This window comes from Triturus cristatus, chromosome 6, assembly GCF_964204655.1.
Source record: "Triturus cristatus chromosome 6, aTriCri1.1, whole genome shotgun sequence".
Lineage (NCBI taxonomy): Eukaryota > Metazoa > Chordata > Amphibia > Caudata > Salamandridae > Triturus > Triturus cristatus.
The window spans coordinates 501,651,078-501,670,836 of NC_140589.1; the positions used below are offsets into that span (position 1 = coordinate 501,651,078).

At 47.4% G+C, this 19,759-nt stretch overlaps 1 protein-coding gene across 2 annotated transcripts in view; it reads left to right on the plus strand.

Moving 5' to 3' along the window:
- Nucleotides 1–19,759, plus strand: part of COL19A1 (collagen type XIX alpha 1 chain) — a 2,198,704-nt gene that overhangs the window by 1,792,235 nt on the left and 386,710 nt on the right. For both annotated transcript variants that reach the window (XM_085610910.1, XM_085610909.1), the window contains exon 37: nucleotides 13,713–13,766. In XM_085610910.1, the coding sequence (XP_085467036.1) occupies nucleotides 13,713–13,766 (54 nt within the window). The remainder of the gene's footprint in view (nucleotides 1–13,712; nucleotides 13,767–19,759) is intronic.

The following is a 19,759-nucleotide window of genomic DNA, read 5'->3' on the forward strand; positions in this document are numbered from 1 at the left end:
TTTGATGTGGGGGCCGAGTAGCTCCCTAGATGTGAAGAGGGCTGTGTTGCTGCCACCAAAGGATGGCTCCACCTCCTGCGGAGCGTCTGGGGCCTGGACCCTGACTATCAAAGGAAGAGGGTGTGCACTGGCAGGAAGACACCCAGGTCTGGTTTGGACCGGGCTCAGAGCCCCCCTGAACACAAAGACTTCAAAGGCATTTGGGGGTATAAATGTGAGAGCTGAAACCCCTGAACTCAAGACTGAAATCCAGACTGAAAAAGGATTGAAACTACTTCCTGATCAAGAGGAACCTCTGCCAAGGAAGAACAGCTGAAGAGACTGAAGGGAAGGACTGCCCTTTGGGGCTGGCCTGCAGTTTGCTGATTTGACTAAGGAGAGGACAAGGGACTTTGCTGTGTGCTGTGTACCCCTGCTTGAGAGGACTTTGCTGTGTGCTGTGTCCTGAAGTAACTTGTCTCCAAGGACCCGAGGAGAGCTGGACCCTGTTGTGGAAACTCAGGAACATCAAAGTTCCCAACCGTTTCTCAGCGACGCTTGGTGCATGTGCTTTGCAAGCCCGGAGACTGCCGTGAGGTCTTTGGTGCAGCGCCGTAACCCTTCCGGCTACAGTGTCACCTAACAACAGAGCTGCAATGTCATTGGGGCTGCCCAGCAGAACATCCGATGAGCGGGGAGAGAGAGAGCAAGGCAGCGCACCCCGCAGGTAAAGCTTGGACTCCGGTCGGGAGCCACAAGTGTGTGTGGCGTGGGGAGGCGTGCAGGAGGAGTACAGGAGTGCTCCGACCTCTTTCCCGCTTCACCGCGTGAGACACGCTGGCTGAGTCCCCTAGTGGCCCGTACCTGCCCAGCAGTACCGGGGCTGCCCCTTTAAGCTTACAACCGTTGTCTCTGCTGTTGGGGCCTAGTGGTGCCCGAGTTGATAGCTCAGATTGGCTTATAGCATTATTCCATGCATTACAAACTGCCTCATTCTTGCATTACAAACCTCATTATTATTGCATTACGAATGGCCTGATTCTTGCATTACAAACTGCATTATTCTTGCATTACGAACTGCCTTATTCTTGCATTATGAACCACATTATTCTTGCATTACAAACTGCCTGATTCTTGCATTACGAACCGCATTATTCTTGCATTACGACCTGCATTATTCCTGCATTACAAACTGCATTAGTCCATCAAGGTAGTTGATTGGCCTACCCTGGAATTAGGCTGGGAGGGGGTTGTGTTGGACTTGGCCCTTTTTGGCTAAAGTTCCTTAAACGTTTTGCCTTCCTCCTAGACCTTTTTCTGACATTATGTTGCCGACTTAGATGCTTTGGGCACTTTCCCACTGCTGATTAGTGTCAAAGTGCAAGTGCTACCTGTATAAGGTGTTATGGTAATTGGTTGTCCATAATTGGTATGCTTGTCTTACTAGTAAAGTCCCTAGTAGAGTGCACTATGTGTGCCAGAGCTGGTAATACAAATGCCACTAGTGGGCCTGCAGCACTAATTGTGCCACCCACACAAGTAGCCCTAAAAAGAGATCTCAGGCCTGCCACTGCAGTGCCTGCGCGCAGTTTGTTAACTGCCTTGTTGTCCTGACAAGTGCACTCACTTGCCAGGCCTTACCCTTCCCTTTTTATGCACATCAGACTCCCCTATAGTAGGCCCAAGGTACACCCCTGGGCAGGGTGCGGTGTATGTGAAAGGTAGGACATGTACTGAGGTGTGTACCATGTCCTGACAGTGAAATACTGTCAAATTTGTTTTTCATTGTTGCAAGGCCATCTTGCCCATAGGACAGAATGGGGAATGCTGTGTCACATGTTTCCAGCATATCTTCCCAAAGGCATAAGATGGAGAGATGGAGTTTAGTGTGACTGAACTCAGAATTTAATAACACATCTTTTTGTGAAGATGGTTTTTAAATTGCGTGTTAAGGAACCACGCTTTTAGAAGTGCGTGGTTTCTTTTCCTAACCATCCTGCGTGCCTCTGCCTGGTTTTGTATTGACTGTGTGGGTTTGGATGTGACAGGGTCTGGGAAGTGTTCTGACACCAGGGAGGAGTAGGTGAGACAGCAACAGGCTGGCCTGCCTTTGATGTGGGGGCCGAGTAGCTCCCTGGATGTGAAGAGGGCTGTGTTGCTGCCACCAAAGGATGGCTCCACCTCCTGCGGAGCGTCTGGGGCCCAGACCCTGGCTATCAAAGGAAGAGGGTGTGCGCTGGCAGGAAGACACCCAGGTCTGGTTTGGACCGGGCTCAGAGCCCCCTGAACACAAAGACTTCAAAGGCATTTGGGGGTATAAATGTGAGAGCTGAAACCCCTGAACTCAACACTGAAATCCAGACTGAAAAAGGATTGAAACTACTTTGTGATCAAGAGGAACCTCTGCCAAGGAAGAACAGCTGAAGAGACTGCAGAGAAGGACTGCCCTTTGGGGCTGGCTTGCAGTTTGCTGATTTGACTAAGGAGAGGACAAGGGATTTTGCTGTGTGCTGTGTCCCCCTGCTTGAGAGGACTTTGCTGTGTGTTGTGTCCTGAAGTAACTTGTCTCCAAGGGCCCGAGGAGAGCTGGACCTTGTTGTGGAAACTCAGGAACATCAAAGTTCCCAACCGTGTCTCAGCAACGCTTGGTGCGTGTGCTTTGCAAGCCCGAAGACTGCCGTGAGGTCTTTGGTGCAGCGCCGTAACCCGTCTGGCTACAGTGTCACCTAACAACAGAGCTGCAACGTCACTGGGGCCGCCTAGCAGGACGTCCGACAAGCGGGGAGAGAGAGAGCAAGGCAGCGCACCCCCCAGGTAAGGCTTGGACTCCGGTCGGGAGCCACAAGTGTGTGTGGCCTGGGGAGGCGTGCAGGAGGAGTACAGGAGTGCTCCGATCTCTTTCCCGCTGCACCGCGTTGGACACACTGAGTCCCCTAGCGGCCCGTACCTGCCCAGCAGTACCGGGGCTGCCCCTTTAAGCATACAACTGTTGTCTCTGCTGTTGGGGCCTAGTGGTGCCCGAGTTGACAGCGCAGATTGGCTTATAGCATTATTCCATGCATTACGAACGGCCTGATTCTTGCATTACAAACTGCATTATTCTTGCATTACGAACTGCCTTATTCTTGCATTATGAACCGCATTATTCTTGCATTACGAACTGCCTGATTCTTGCATTAGGAACCGCATTATTTTCGGATTACAAACTGCCTGATTCTTGCATTACGAACCGCATTACTCTTGCATTACGAACTGCCTTATTCTTACATTACAAACCACATTATTCTTGCATTACGACCTGCATTTTTCCTGCATTACAAACTGCATTAGTACGTGCATTAAGGACTGTCTTATTACTAAATTACGAACTGCATAGCATTGCATTAGGACTGCATTAGCTCATTGTGAACTGCTCATTAATACTGCAAGAACCTACAAGTGGTTGCTGGCCTAATAACCGGCAAAGTGAAATATTACAAATATGCATAAGTTGGATTTCTATCATTTGGTCTCATTGCATTCCTTTTGATAAAGATACCGCTATTTTTAAAAAACCAGTGTGGTGTTCATTTGTGGTGTATTCACTGTGTTACAGGGAGTGTGGTTGCAAATACTTTACACATTGCCTTGGAGATAAGCCTGGCTGCTCGTGCCAAGCTATCGGGGGCGTGCAGGGGTTGAGAGTGTGTCCCTCCTTTCCCTGACTAGAAGCAAGGGTCCCTATTTGGACTAAGGTACCTACCTCAGCTAACTAGAGACCCCCAGTTCTAACACAAACCATTTCTGGTAGGGATTCTCAGGGTCATAACCCGCCTGCCTCCTAACACAACATGGCACCAAGTTTCAGTGTGAAAGGAAATAACATGTTTCAAAAAGCCCCATGGTATTCCCATGGCCCTCATCTTCCTCTAGAGGGTTTGCCTGTCTACCCTGTCAAACGTAGTTGAATTCTCTTTGAAACCTACATAGACAGGCATCCCCCTTTGCTTCACATATTTCTCCAAACTAATATGAATTGCAGTTATATTATCCAAGGTCGAATGACCTGCTCTAAACCCTGCCTGTTCTAGTGGTATGATGCACTTTTCTTCTGCCCATTCTAATAGGTTTACTAGGTACACATTTAGAGAACATATCTCTCGTAGCATCCAGCCTATAATTGCTAGGTGAATTTAAGGGGCCTTTTTATGTAGCAGCAGAATAACATTGCCCCTCTAAGAGCTAGGGACCACTGCTGTATCATAGCAGTAATGAAAACATGCCACTAGGCAAGAGGCCCATAGGTCCACATTCAATTTTATAATAGTAATGGGTAACGGATCTGGGCCTCTTACACCTGTGTTCCTAGCAGCCTTAAGATAATGTAACTCCTTGTATCTGGACGGAGGAAAAAGGTGAGACATTCTACTGTGTGATATCTCACCTGGGAACTCAATGTCATTCTCATAGCCATTCTGATTAATTGATGCATACATAGAATCCCTATATTTTTCCTAATCCAGGCTGGTGATATTATTGATCTTAGATTTTTGAGGAAGAGCCACTGTTCTCCCCTTATGATATTCCAGAAGGCTTCATGATTTTGATACTCACAGCTTCTGTTATTTTTACCCAGATGTAATCAGAGGTAGATCTTTTTTGAATTCTCATCTACCTAGTTCTTCATCTTTAAAAAAAAGAGATGCACTTTTTACTATCTTTGCAGTAAAAGGTGTCTTTTCTTCTTTGTAGGTGATTCAATAAGCTTATTAAACATAATTTATTAAAGTTATGAGACTGCTTTGAAGGTGTTTTTGAAGGGCTACCTGTCATAATTGGAGTTACCCTTACACGTTTTCACATGTGCTCCTCATATGTATTAACTGGTAGCCAATCTGACGAGTGTAGGGTTTCAACAATTTCCATAGCAATTGCTTATCTTTCTTAAACCATAAAACCTTCCCATTCACAGTACTGAATAACACATCATCACTATCAGGGATCTGCCATGGATGCACATCTTCAGCTTTCCCATTAATCGTAAGGATTAAAATATTGTGATCACTCCAGATATTATTGACTCCCTTTAAATCCAAGAAACAGGGGAAGGCCAAAGGGTAGTCAAACCTCATAGAAGATGTTGCTGAAACATGGGTGGGTTGAGCTAGAACATTGCGCTCTATCTTTCTTTAAGGATATTTAAATCATGCTCCCTGCTTGCCTCAAGAAGATGTGTTTCTCTGTTATTTGCCTTTGAGCAGGCAGTGAACAAAGGGGCAGTAAATTGACAGCCTCTCCCAATTCTCTATCTGCAAATTAAGCATGTAAATGGTTAGACAAAGTAGCATTAAAATCCCTCACTATAAGGACTTTTGAGATACCTACCTTTCACATAATCATGTTAACATAATGAAAAAACATGTTTAGCAAGTAGTCACTTTCTTGGATGGTAAAATATAAAAATTAATGGAAAGGGAAAATAGATCAAAAACCTGCAATCTGCTCTGGGAATGCAATACACTGTAATAAGTTTGATTGATGACAATACACCTACTACGTCCAAGTGAAATTTGTAGACAATAACATTGCTAGACCACCACTAGCAGGGTTCTCTTTGCGTTGGTTGCAGAACAGCTAATCACATAGTAATTTTCAACCTGAAAAGCGTTAGGGGCCCACATTTCTTGCAAACAAACTACCTCCGGATTTATAGCATTCAAGTTCTAGATCTTCCTAAAATAATTCCAAAACCCAGCCATATTCCATAATACAATTTTATCCAACTCGATAACCATGCCCATTGAGAAACATCATCATTCTTTCGCCTCATGCCAGATTTGTACTTGTTAGAAGAGAACAGCCTGGTACCAGCTTTACAAGACACTTGTGTTAATTTTGCATTAGTGGCCATCTCTTCCTGTGACGGAGTACATTCTTCAATAGAATGAAGATTTAACGGATAATTATTCCCAACTACAGACAACACCCTATTTTTAAGAGGGGAGTGTACAATATCAAATCGTTGTGCCATAAACAACTCACAGCTGTTCAATATCAAATTTGCTGTAATTGGTGACTTAAATGAAACCCTAGTTTTCTTTTCAACTTGTGAGTCTAAATGTTCCACAAGTTTCAAGCTACTACTCCTTACCAACTTGAGTTGATCAAACTGAGACAAAAGATTCAACAAAAAAGATTGATTTAAAGAGAGTCATCCTCAAATAAAGCAATAAAATCTAAAGACGTAATATCCATTTTTTCTGCTTTGCCTTTTTGGTTGGTAAATTTGAGTATGTTAGGGACAATTTTCTAAGAGATCAAACCATTGGTGAGGCATAAAAATGTAGAAGTGATCAGGTTCAACATTACAGAAGAAACCCCGTTTGTTATCTGAGCCATTAGATTTCCAAGATGAATGAACATTTGCTGCAGAGCTCTTCAGGCCAGATGACATATTTTCAGCCTGGTTACAAAAAGAGGAAGAATCTCTTTTGATCTCTAGACCCAGTTCCTGTGATGGCATTAAAACACTGGGGGGCATATTCTCAAGAACGTGTGATAACCATCGCAAAAGTTGCTTAACGCAACCCTCAACATCGCAGTCCATTGCGGGAAATTTACGCTGTGCTAACCAGGTATTCAAAACACGGCGGTACCATGCGATAAGCACCAGATAACGTGTCAACTGACCGCGTTAAAATCAACGCCAGGCCGCCAAAATGCAAAACACGAATGCCAAAAAAAGCTGCGATGAGGCCAATCGCGATACAAAAAGCAGCGAAAACCAGCGGCAGGCCTGCAAATCCCACGCGTCTGGTGGGAAAACGCACTATAAAAGCTACAAAAACAACACACCAGAAAGAAGCCAAAGTGCGTAGCAACATGGATGCGCCCTGACCGAGCGCAGAGGCCAAAGTGAACTCCACAAGTCCCACAGACCACCAGCAAGGAACAACGGGGTCGGGAAGGCCAAGGAAAAGAGGGAGAGGAAGAGGGGGAGCAGTCCTCAGGAAAACAAGACCAGTGTCATGGAGGTGATAGAACACAACCAGAAGGCCAAGAGGTGCTGGCATGACGTGAAATTCTAAACCAGGCCCAAAGACTCCACCAACAGGCGACAGAAGGTGGGAGTCCTGCACCACAGGAGGAGCTGGAGGAAACGGAGGCCACAGTCAATAGTGTGGATACGGTGCAAGGAGTCGGGAGTGTGGACACAGCTCAGGAGGACCTGACACAACATCAACAGGGTGAGTAAAGACCAGGGACTGGGGGGACAGGGGGAGATGGGCACAATGGCACACATGCACAAATAAGCAGGGTACACTGCACACCCATAATGAGCCTGGATCATGTCTCCCATCCGCGTGGCGCACTGCAGCACACACACATAGCAACAACAGCACATCCACATTGACGACAATGTGTTACAATGTGCAACCCCGACAATGCAGAACAGAGGACACAACTGGCTACGCACACGCACAGAAACAGGCCCACTACATCTGACAGAGCTGGAAACTGTGAAATGGAAATGTACGCGTAAAACCTCACACCCGTCATGTAGTCCAAATGTACACTGTCCCGCATCTAAATCCTGCACCTCCAAAACAGTCACAATGTACATTGTCATACAGTCTGCATGTAAACAAGAACAATGCGCCAACACATATCTCAACACAATGTCACCATGCATCTCCCCTCCACATTGCAGAGGGACACACAAAACCTCCACTAGAGCACAGAAGACCACACATCAGTGATGCCTGAGAGGACCACCATACCTTCGACACCGACGCCCTACAACAGTCCATGGACATCCCATGCAACCCACCACCAGAACCAGGGCAGCCAAGCTACTAAGAGGAGAACCCAGCCCCTGCAACAGACCACACAGCATGAAGCACCTGCAAGCAAGCACGGCAGGCTCAAAACACTTCACCGACCCACACATGGCACCCCAATGCCAGGTGTTAGAACCCCAAAAGGAGGTGGCCCAACAGGTGCGGGTGTGTTCCGAACCCATGGAAGGCAAACTAGATCACATACGTGGGTGTCAATTACCCTTCAGGGACCATATACACCCCACAAAAGAGAGCCACACTGCCATAGAGACATATGCAGATGCACGTACCCAGGACAGAACCACGCCCACACATATCAGTCACACACCCACGTTGGCTCTGCGTACGATGGCACAGTTCACTGCCCGTACAAATTGCGTGGGTGACAACAAAGCTACATGTCCAAGATCTAACCCGCTGCCTGCGGTGACATGTCTGCATCCGCTGTACACAGCACAATGTAATGTGCTAGGGCACAGGGTCTTTATGCATACAACAAGACGACAGGAACACACACAGATATCATGTTGAACTGGCTACGGGCACGTGCACCCGGCTCCTTTACTGGCAGGGCCACATGTACAGTGACGCCTGTGCTGGATGTGTGTGGGGTGAGTATAAGGTAGCCGGCACGGATTCCTTGGTGCTGGCAACAACTTGAACAGTGGACACTAGTGCAATGGAAACAGAAAACACCTGCATGACAGAGTCAACTTCTGAGCAACATGAGGGGAGCCAGAGCAAGTACAGAGGTCACCCACCATACAAACAGAAGTGTCCGTGAGTTTCAGTGCACTGCGGTTGGGACCCCAGAGCTGAGCGTGCTCATGTGAAGAAAATGTCTAGGATTGTGTCCCTTCTGGACATTCCTGATGCAGCTGCGGGGGGGGGGTCACACCTGCATCATCTTCCTTATCGCTTTCCCAGGTCTCCCACACTGCCTTAGGTGACATTGCTCAGTGAGCTCTCCACAGCACATACCCAAAACACGATCATTCATGGAGCACAGTGCTAATGGCACCTGGAGTGCTGAGCAGGGGATCAGGCAGAAGATGGCATCCACGACAGGTGTGGGCAACTCCGTCAGTCTGCCAGTACGACCGTTTCGACACTGGAAGTTGGCCATTGGAGTTGGTCCTGGCGGTGGTGGCGTGTGCCTCCTACAGTGATGCGACGTCCGGGCCAGTCAGGACTCGATTTGGTGTGTGAGCCCTGGCGGGCCGCATTTGAGGCCAGAGGCAGCGGACAGTGCAGGGCCACAGACTCATGCCGTTGATGACCCCAAGGCCATCGTCTCAGAGGCCATCCAACATCTCAGAAGAAGGGGTCCCGGACCTGACCAGCACAGAGTTAGTGGCCCCGGATGCACTGCTGCCGGCACAGGCACCCCACCACGAGACTGTGACTTGTGGTGCAGTCAGATGGGCCATGCGAGCTGAGCGGCTATTCATCAATGTCCGAGGTGTATGTGGCGGAGGTTTGCGGGGGACAGTTGAAGGTGTCCTCCAGGGCATGATGCAGAGGGTGTAAGCTCTCCAGAAGCAGCAAATGGAGGAGTGGAATGCCACGGCATCGTTTTAGCCACAAAGTCGGTATCACCGACATGATGGCGACGACAACCCCAAGTCCATGGACTCAGTCGCCACCAAAGTTCAACCAGAAAGTGTCCATGGGTCTCGGGGAACAAACTTGTGACACCGAGGCTGTATGGGGATGTAGTCTGCGCTGAGGCCTCTACAATGACATCAAGTCAGCCATAAATAAATCAAGACTGATTTCGAATAGTGTGACCTACTCGACCGCAGTGGAGACCTGAGGCAGCGGTCAGCATGGCCAGACGCGGTTGAGTGAGCTCCTCCTGGAACTCTAACACACAACGTTGACATGACATTTGTGGTGACTTGTGGGTGACGGAGGCAAAAGCACCAGAGCCCGAGGGCAGTAGTCCACATGGGCCCACGGACACCTGTGGATGGACTGCTATGCACAGACTTGGTGGCACCACATCGATGAGAGTATGGTGAAATATGCCATAATTGATGTTCTCTGCCATAGTGTAATCAAGACTCAGTTCCTACTGTGACCTACTTTTCCACTGTGCAGGCAGGTGGAGTACCTCAACGAGTAGGGAGTACAGCGTGCCGGTGTCGCAGAAGGCTGTGATGGTCTGAGCAGGCTGCCAGGTTCGTGGCACTCTGGCTTGGAGCTTGCACCGGCACGTGGTGGGCCCTCATCGACACACTATGGTGTCAGCAGGTGTGTATTGAGGCCTGGGTGCGCCGGGCCTGACAGGACTGGTACGGGGCCCTGCGGCCCGGGGTGCAACAGGCACACAGGAACGCAGGCAACACCGCTCACGGAGACGGCATCGGCCTCGTGGCTGGTTGAGGAACGCCGCCCTGGCAGAGTCGTTGGGCATTCCCGAAACGGACCACGCCCAGAGCTACTTGCTTTTTATTCACACCCCTATATGTGCCCGGCTTACGTCGGGCCAGTCCACTCCGCTCACGCTTACGGGGGGGACATAACAAGCTACATTTCCGGGATCTTCCTCACTGGTTGGGGTGACATGTTTGCGTCCACTGCACTCCATACACCAGCGGTGTATGTCGACATGGATATGTGTGTGGTCTGCATACTGCAGTCTGGCCATCGCTTCTACGTCACACTTGGCATTGTGTACATTGTCATTCATCAATCAGTTGCCTCCTTCGCACTTGCCTGGTCCCCACCTCTTCCCACAATCTGCTATCATGTGGCTGAGGTGCCATGCAGTTGATGGCTTATGTGCATGGCTGGCCCAGGTTGCCAGAGTGAGTTGTGCTGTTGTGTCTGGTGGGTGAGCATGTTGTTTGGCATGTTGTATGTGAGTTTGTGATGTGTGCATTCCCAGTGTTGTGAGTTGCATGGTTGTGGAGTTGAGGTGTGTGGTGTGTTCATTTGGTACTTGCCAATGAGCAGCGCATTTACGTAGGTGCCAGTCAGGAAGCGCCGGGTGATGATGGGCTGTCGGAAGATGTAGGACTCATGCACTCAGAATGGGTGGTTGGCATCGAGGTTGGTGGAGATTCCCAGGTGGTCCACTATTGCCTGCACAGTGATGGTATGCGTGTGCTTTCGGTTGCGGATATTGTGTGCAGTGTCACCAGGGGGCACAAGTAGGACATGTGTGCATTTAATTGCCCCCTGACACGTGAGGGAATCCAGCTAAGGCTTTGATGTGTTGCTTGGTCTACAGCTGTTCCTGCGCAGTGTGGGGGAAGGATAGGTAGTGTGGTACCAAGCTGATGATGGCATCCAAGACAGTTGGGGGGGCTTGGATGTGGCTGGCTGTGAGACTCCTCGGACTCTGGCGGTTGATGGTTGGCAGGTCCTGGAAACCCAGCGATAATCTCACGCAATGTGGCGTTAGCTTGTTGATAGGGACTCACAAAGTTAGCCATGATATCCACCTTCCATAGGATATCATGGCTAAGTCAGTCCTGAAGCAGGCGTAAGGAAAGTAGCGATAACAGGGGTTATCGCTACTTTTCATGATGCTATGCTTCATAGCGTGGGGCTTGATGATAGGAGAAATGTCGCTTAGCGACATTTCTCCTGTCATGTTAGGTCAGGAACGCCCACTTTGCATCTCATTAGAGATGCAAAGCTGGGCGTTAGGAATCCTGACGCTAAAGCAAGGTTTCACGCATTAGCGTGACCTTGCTAATTAAGCGATAAAATTATCGCCGCTTTTCGGCCGAAAACTGCCGCAAAAGCGGCGATAATTTTTTATCGCCAGCTTGTACATATGCCCCTAAGGCCCTTATTGGGAACAGCTCAGTTAATTGCAAAATGTGCGATAACTGCTGTTACCCCACATATATCGCAAAAATAAGTTTGTGATAAAAATCGGCAGATCAAACCTGACGATATTTATTGGGGAGAGGGTGCCCGGAATTTATCAGAACATGCAGATTTCGATGTGTAAAACATCAACCGCGCATGTTATTCTGCAGACGTTAATCGAACTATCGACTCTTCGGGTTTGGATATGATCAGGTATGATAAATATCACACCAATTACTGGGCCACTTGTAATGAGGACCTTTCTGTTCCTTCCTGCAGCTTCCCCAATGAACTCTCCTTTTTCTTCACCAAGAACCTAAAGAACAACAGGTTACCACACCTGTGGTTCACTGAATTCCACAACAAAGGCAATAGTCTGAGTTTCATTTCCTGCATGCTGCAGCATCCTGTCTGTAATAACAGGCTTCTATCAAACAAGAGGAGAACAGTTTACAGAGCCATATCTGCTCTGATTATCAAAGATTTTTTTCTTTACCTTCTAAAGTAGCTTATGCTCCTGTTCCACAGTTTGACGATAAATGTAAACATATTGATATACACAAAGTATTTTTTTTAAAGGATGCAACCCCTCACCCACACTAAGTGGCATACTTCCCCTATTGACGGCATATCCTATTAGACTCATCTAAGTGGTATAGGAACAGTAAAAGGATGGCTTATCTGTCAGTTTCATCCTTTTATCTGGACATTAAGCAGTATATTTAGAAAAGAGGAACCAAAACAATCTTACCTCGTGATATATGCAATGGGCTTTGTTGGGAAATAATAACACAGTTAGTTCATTTCAATGGTTTGATATACATCAGAGTTATTTTGAAGGTCGTAGACCACAATCCTTTGTTTAAATAAGCTTAGGGCCATGTATTTTTGAAGATCATAGTTGTTGAATTGCTCTTTGTTGATGATAATATATTGTTCTTCGGAGTTGGCAAATATGAAGTGGTACATACATCACAGCTCTTTGTGATTATATCTTGGGCATCTGGAGTCGCCAGTTGTTAGAATCAGATGGCTGTGTAGATTGTGTAAACATAGATCCAGACTCCGAACATAGCATACCCCTGTGATGAGCCACAGCGCACACGCTTTGGGATCTTAATTATGGAAATATACAGACTCCGGCCTTCGGGAACACTCACGGCAGATCCAAATACGTAATCACCATTACTACGGTGCATTTATTACAGAATAGTCCATTTTCACAGGACTTCTACTTAACCAGCCGGGTTGGAATTATCACCGGCAGAGCGACCACCGACACCAGTACATTCATGAGACAGCCCTGAGGAAGTCGTGGAATTAATTTCCATTTGTGACGAAACACGTGTTGGCTGGTTTCCTTTTTGCTCAAATAACATATGGAATAAAGACAAAGAAACTTTCTACCCAACAAGACAACTGATTTTTGCTTGCGATTCCAATTGAACTTTGTGGATACATTTCCACTTTATGATATCTTTTTATGTGTGCTCAGGACTTGGTTGTATTTTTAACTGTGTAGGGTTCCCCTACACGAACTCTAGGGGTTACAGGGCTTATCCCCTCACCTGGTTGCACCATGCGTAATACAGCTCACTAATACTTACGTTTATAGAACAGAGCACCATACTTCTTGAGTTACTAAAAATCCTCCAATTTTAGGATACTTATAGATCACAACAGAGCTTCTGGCCCTCATGTGTTAGAGTTGTGTGACCGTCTAACTGTAATGTCCGATTCCCACATATTTTCTGTTTTGTGCAATAGAGCATTAAGTATTATTAGTCAGTGGTTATGAAGGAAATGGGGTATCAGACAGAACAAACTACCTATCCCAATCACGGGGTCATTTCAGTGATATCATAGCCCAGCTTGGATGGTTTGATGGATGGATGGATGGGTCAGTGGGTGGATGGACGTGTTTTCTAAGAAGAATATCAATCAATGGATGGATGGAAAGAAGATGAATGGAGGTAGTGACTGATGGATAGACAGACAACCAGATGCATGCAAACATATTTACAGATAAAGAGACACAAAAATTAATTCCTGCATTTATATATAAATATGTACATTCTTTTGCAGGGTTTACAGGGCATTCCAGGACTACCTGGTGTGACGGGACCTACCGGGCATCCTGTAAGTATATTATCTATTGAGATCATTGGAAGATTTTTTTAAATGTGCACACTTTGATATGATATCCTCTTATGATGATCTACATATTTCAGCACTTAGGCCATTGGAATTTGGTAATTGAAACCCTAATATGTTTGTGGATAAAATGTGTGTATTGTGAGAGAAAACTCTTTTACGGAAGCCACGTGCTGAAGTGTTATTTAAGATTGCCCCTTATGAGTAACTGGTCTTCGTGTAAATCTTGAAGGAACATTCAGACCATGACTCAGTTTGCCTGGCCACAACTCTCTCATCCCACCTACTGGCTCTTGCATATTGTGGCTCCAATGGAGGAGATTCAACAGGAACAGGAATATTTTGACATTGCTCAATAAAGAAATCAAGATCATTTGGTGCAATACAGATGCACCGTTTGAAAATCAATTTGATAATCCATTTTCAGCCCAAGATAGAGATGTGGTTTATTGAAACACTGTTGCGCACCTCTTATTTTGGCACTATAGTTCTTATTCTGTATAGAATATTGTGGTTTTAGGGGCTACCAGAGGAAGCTTATTTGTTCTGCATAATAAAAAAGTCTGTAGCCTCACGAAAAAGTGAAAGAGCTTCTGAAACAAATGCCATTGGGATCAAAAGTACTTATGCTTCTTAATAATAACTTATTTGTATACGAAGTACAGCATTTTTGCTGTTGCTAAGCACGCCACACAAGAAGGGGTACTAGCACACATCGTAATGTTACTCAATTTCCCTCCTGCAAAAGGATTGAAGAGCGAATTTGCCTTTTTGAAATTCAAACTCATAACCTGCAAATCACTGCATGCCTCAGAGACAAGTATTTGACACATTGGGCCATCCTTCCTACACAGAGGAATCATACTCACAAACTGTGCACTCCTTTCCAATTGTGGAGAGGATGTGGTCTTACGGCCAGAGCTGCCCACTTTTGGGCTGATGAACCAGGTTCAAGCTTTGGCATTGGATAAGCATCCTGTAATTCTGGGCAAATCACTTAATCTCCCTGTACCTGCTAAAAATGATTGTGTCCTTGTGTAACGTAACTGGTGCTCATGTAAAACACTCCAAAACCTTCAGGTCGAGTTTGCACTCTGTAAATCTTCCCAAAACAAATATCCTTCTGCTGCTGCTGGCAGTTCTCTCGTGATTCATCAGGTTTCTGCTCCTCTGAATACAATTATATCTAAAGTGAAGAAAACTGCACATGGAACCCAAATCACATCATTTTTAGGTTGAGCTAGACAACGCATGTGCTGTCTCTTTGAGACCTGCTGTAATCTGTGGGCAGCAAGTCCCTCCCCTTTCTTGCTATTGCTTTTCATTTGTCTATGTCAGTGTCCTTTAAAAATCCCTGCTTGCTAGTGGTCAGTCCTGTCTCTTTGTCCATCCTCTCTCTCTTCTGTTCCTCCCACAGAGCAGGGACTTAGTACTGTCACATTCCTCCATGGTTCCTTATCTTTCTTTGGGGGACTAATTTTTTCTTAGTTTTCTGCTCTGTTACTGTTTGTCTGTGTTCAGCTTCAGTGCCCTAGCTGCTTACATTCAAATGAAGCATTCTTCCTCCCATCTCCTCCTAATGCCACAGTTGTGTTACTGCTGCCTCCCCCACCGTGGCTCCCGCTCCGTTGCGTGTTTATAATTGTAGACATACTTTATTTGTGCTGTGCCTCTTTCACTAGTGCCGTGTTGGCATTACTTTCATTGTGTCTTTTGTCTGCTCCTCCTTCCCAATCAATTAGCGGGCTCCAGCCGAGTAGCGGAACCAGATGCTGTTTCCCCCTCCCTGTGCTGCCAATGACACTAGCCATCTGCTGGAGTATGTCTGCACTGTGGATTTAACCTGATATTCCCCGAGATCTTTTTTTATATTATGAGCTGCCACATTTTTATTGTTTTTCCTGTTGGCTAAAAAGCAAAGAATGGGTGAACATAGCACACGTCAACATGGACCACTTAGCAGACAAACAGTCTTGAACTCCTCAATGAAACGCACAACTACACTCCGCAGCAATAAGGGAGGACACGGAAGTATGCCTCCAGTTACCGAGGGATATATATTAGTATGCCTGAGACAAGCAAGGTAGCTTTGACAAAACCCTTCCGGCATCTCCCTATACTGTACTCATGCGGCAGGGTTTCGAATGCGCACAGCGCAAGATTCTCAAACTGTACTTCTTAACCCACATGACACGTAGTAGAGCAGAGCTCCACTGTGCTTGCAACCAGCAGAATCCTGTTGCATACCTTTAACCCGTATGCTTGGACTGCTGCAAGAGGGAAGCAGTGAGTGCACGCACCTCTGTGTGTGTGTTAAAATGTCTCACGTCGTACTCCGAGCTGAAGCTGGCTCTATCAGATGAATGTGTCAGCCGTCCTCCCATAACAAACTATTTTCCACGGCCCGCTTGTAAACACACCTCCCTCCTCCCCTCCGCCTGTTCAGCCTTCATGGGTCCCGGCCATGCTTTGCAACTCCACACCAGTGTGTGTGCGTCCTGTGCCCAGTGCCCGCCTCTCTCTCTCTCCCTTCAGAACTTAGGGGAAAAACTCCTACATACCAACGTCAAGTGAGCCAACCGATCCCTTCTCCCTAAATGCAGCAGTAAACATTGCAGCCCGTTTAGCTTGTTGCCTCTTACCAAGATGCTATCAGAAGGCTTCTGAAGAGCAGCATTACCTGCCTCACACTGATTCGCTAGTCTACACTCCTGCAGCTTGGGGAATCAAATATTGAGCATTAGAAAAGCCTGTAAGTACATTGAAGTGTGGTGAACTGATAGAGGGACCGGCCAGCAGAAGTGCAGTCAAACCTCATATAGGGTAAGTACACTGTAGACATGGGTAGAACCCTTTACAGCTTCACTTTCTTTCACAGGATGAAAAATCCCTTAACGTACGAAACTCTGTCAGACAATTTGGAGCTCTAGACCCTTTGATCACTGCCTTGTGCCCTACCTTCAATCCCTTTCTTAATTGAACTGTGTGGGGCATATTCTCAAGGAGCTATTGCCGAGTTAACGGCACTTTAGCACAGCCAAAGTCGCGATAAATGTATCACCCCATTCACAAGCTGGTGCTAACAGCCCATAGCACCAGTTTACCTGTGATAGCAGCCGTCAAAAACATTGCCACAGATGACCCCGGCAACTATCGCTAATGAGATGTAGAGTAGGCGTTCCCGTGCAAAAGCCGCGACAACACCACTCCACAACATTCTCAACGACCAGCCAGATCGGCCATAAGATCATAAAACATGCAATAAGGTGCATTAGCAGCAGGAAATTAACACCTGCTCTGACCTGGTGCAAAGTCAGACAACAACCGGCAACAGACAAGGGAGCACAGCCCAGAGCCAAAAATTAAGAACAACAGATGCACCCGGGCAACTGAGCATGCAGCCCGGAGCCCCAATAGGGCAGCAGCACCCACCGCCACCACCCCCGGGCCCCCCTGACCCCTAACCCCCAGCACGGACCAACAGTAAGGCAGTGCAGACAAAGATAGCGACCTGCTGAAAATGCACCAACCTCACAGATCCAACACCTGGGAACATCATTGCACACCACAGGCTCAAAAGGACAACCATCCTACGCATCCTGACCACCATTGCCCACAGGCCGTCGGTACCAACACAGCGGACAACCAACAAAGCAGCTGACTGTGCTGCACCTGTTGGCCTCTGGGACCTGCCAACCAACAACCACCAGAGTCCGAGGAGCCTCAAAGCCAGCCACATCCAAGCCCCCCAACTGTCTTGGATGCCATCATCAGCTTGGTACCACACTACCTACCCTTCCCCCACACTGCGCAGGAACAGCTGTAGACCAAGCAACACGTCAAATCAATAGCTGGATTACCTCTCGTGTCAGGGGACAATTGAATGCACAAATGTCCTACTTGTGCCCCCTGGTGACACTGCACACAATATCCGCACCCGAAAGCACATGCATACCATCTGTTAGAATCCGGATTCTCTGGTTGGCACAGGTAGGTACTTGTGACAAGCAGGGAACCTTACCTCTAGTCAGGGTAAGGGGTTACACTCCTAAAATAACCCCTGCTCACCCTCTAGGTAGCTTGGCACGAGCAGACAAGGCTTATCTCAGAGCGTTATAGGTTAAGCATTTGTGAACACATACAGTAGCCAAGTGACAACACTACAAATGGACACCACACAGGTTTTTATATTAACAATAAGGATTCTTTATATAGAGTTACCACAAGACCATTAAACGACAAAAATACACAATACTGTTACTTTAGATGGTAGAATTTTGCTTAGTTCTCTTAATTTCTTAAATGCGACACTTTAAGTCAATGTACCTTAGATGCGACACGCAGGGCAACGAAAGTGTTGCAACGATGTCGATGCTATGAAGTTTTTGGTGCAAAGAAATAAAGACGTGAAGATCTTCCTGATGCGTTACGCTTCTCCGATGTTGCGAGAAGACTCGACTCGATGCGTCAGCTGCAGCGGCGTCACCTTTTACGCGATGCGACGACAGCGGCCTTGGCAGCGGCAGTCTTCTCCGACGTTTGCGAGACGCTTCCGCTCGATGTGATGTTGCAGCGGCGACACCCCTTTACGCGATGCGACGACAGCAGCTCCAACGTCGGCACGCTTCTTCGTGGATGCGAGGCGCTTTTCTTGATGCGGTGCGATGCGTCAGCTACGATGGCTGCGATGGCGACACCCTTCTTCGGCGTTGCGAGACATTTCTTGGATGATGCGAGACACTTCCGCTCAATGCGATGCTGCAGCGGCGACACCCTTTATGTAATGCGACGACAGCAGTTCCGACGGCGGCACGCTTCTCCTTCTTGAGTCGCGCTTCCAGCTCCTTGTGACACGCAGTCCCTCATAAGGCCCAACAACAGCAGCAGGCACTTCCAAAGAACTTTGGTGAGCTGGGGGGTGAAGTCTGTTGTTCCTGAGACTTCAGCAGGAGGCAAGCTCTATTCCAAGCCCTTGGAGATCTTTTTAAGCACAAGTTGAAATAAAGTCTTTGTAGTCTTTCTCCTCTCCTTTCAGCAGCAAGGCAACCACTGCAGGCCAATCCCCCAGGTCAGGGACAGTACTCCTCCTTACAGCTTTCCCGGTTCCTTCTCCTCAGGCAGAGGTTCTTCTTGTCAAGCAGGATCTAATTTCTTGGGAGCAGGGTCCCAATACTTATACCCCTAATTCCCTTGTTCCTCTGGGGTAGAGGGGCCTTTGCCCAGTCCAAACCAGTTCCTGAGCACTTTGTTGACATGACTCTGACTTTCTAATCAGGGTGCAGGGCAGAGACATCAGCCGCTCCACAGGAGGTGGAGCCAGCATTGTGGTGGCAGAGCACAGCCCTATTCAGAGCCCAGGTGCACTCCTCCCACCCATCTGGATGTCAATCTCTCTATTCACCACCAGGCTACCTAGCCCTGCCCCTCTGGGTTTCCCCAGCCCTGTCACTCACACAAATCAGACAGGCAGATACACATCATAGCAGAGGCGGGCTGAAATGGTTAGGCAAGCAAATACCAACTTTCTAAAAGTGGTATTTGCAAACACAGAATATTAAAATAAGCTTTACTAGAAGATGTATTTTATTATTCTGAGTTCAGGCATACTAAAATCGATTTCCTACCATGTTCCCTGGGTCTGTTAGGATCATAGGATGTAACATTTCTAACAGCCCATTCTGGCCTATGGGAACAGGTAGCCTTGCAATAGTGAAAAACGAAAATGGCTGTAATTCACTATTAGGACATGCCACACACATCAGGGCTTGTCCTACCTTATGCTTACAATGCACCCTGCCCTTGGGCCTACCAAAGGGGTGACTAATATGAAGTTAAGGGAAGGTTTAGGGACTGGCAAGTGGGTGCACTTGCCCAGTCAGCAGGACAGTACCAGACTGCACGCAGGTTCTGCAATGGCAGACCTTAGACACATTTTACTAGGCCGCTTCTGTGGGTGGCACAACCAGTGCTGCAAGCCC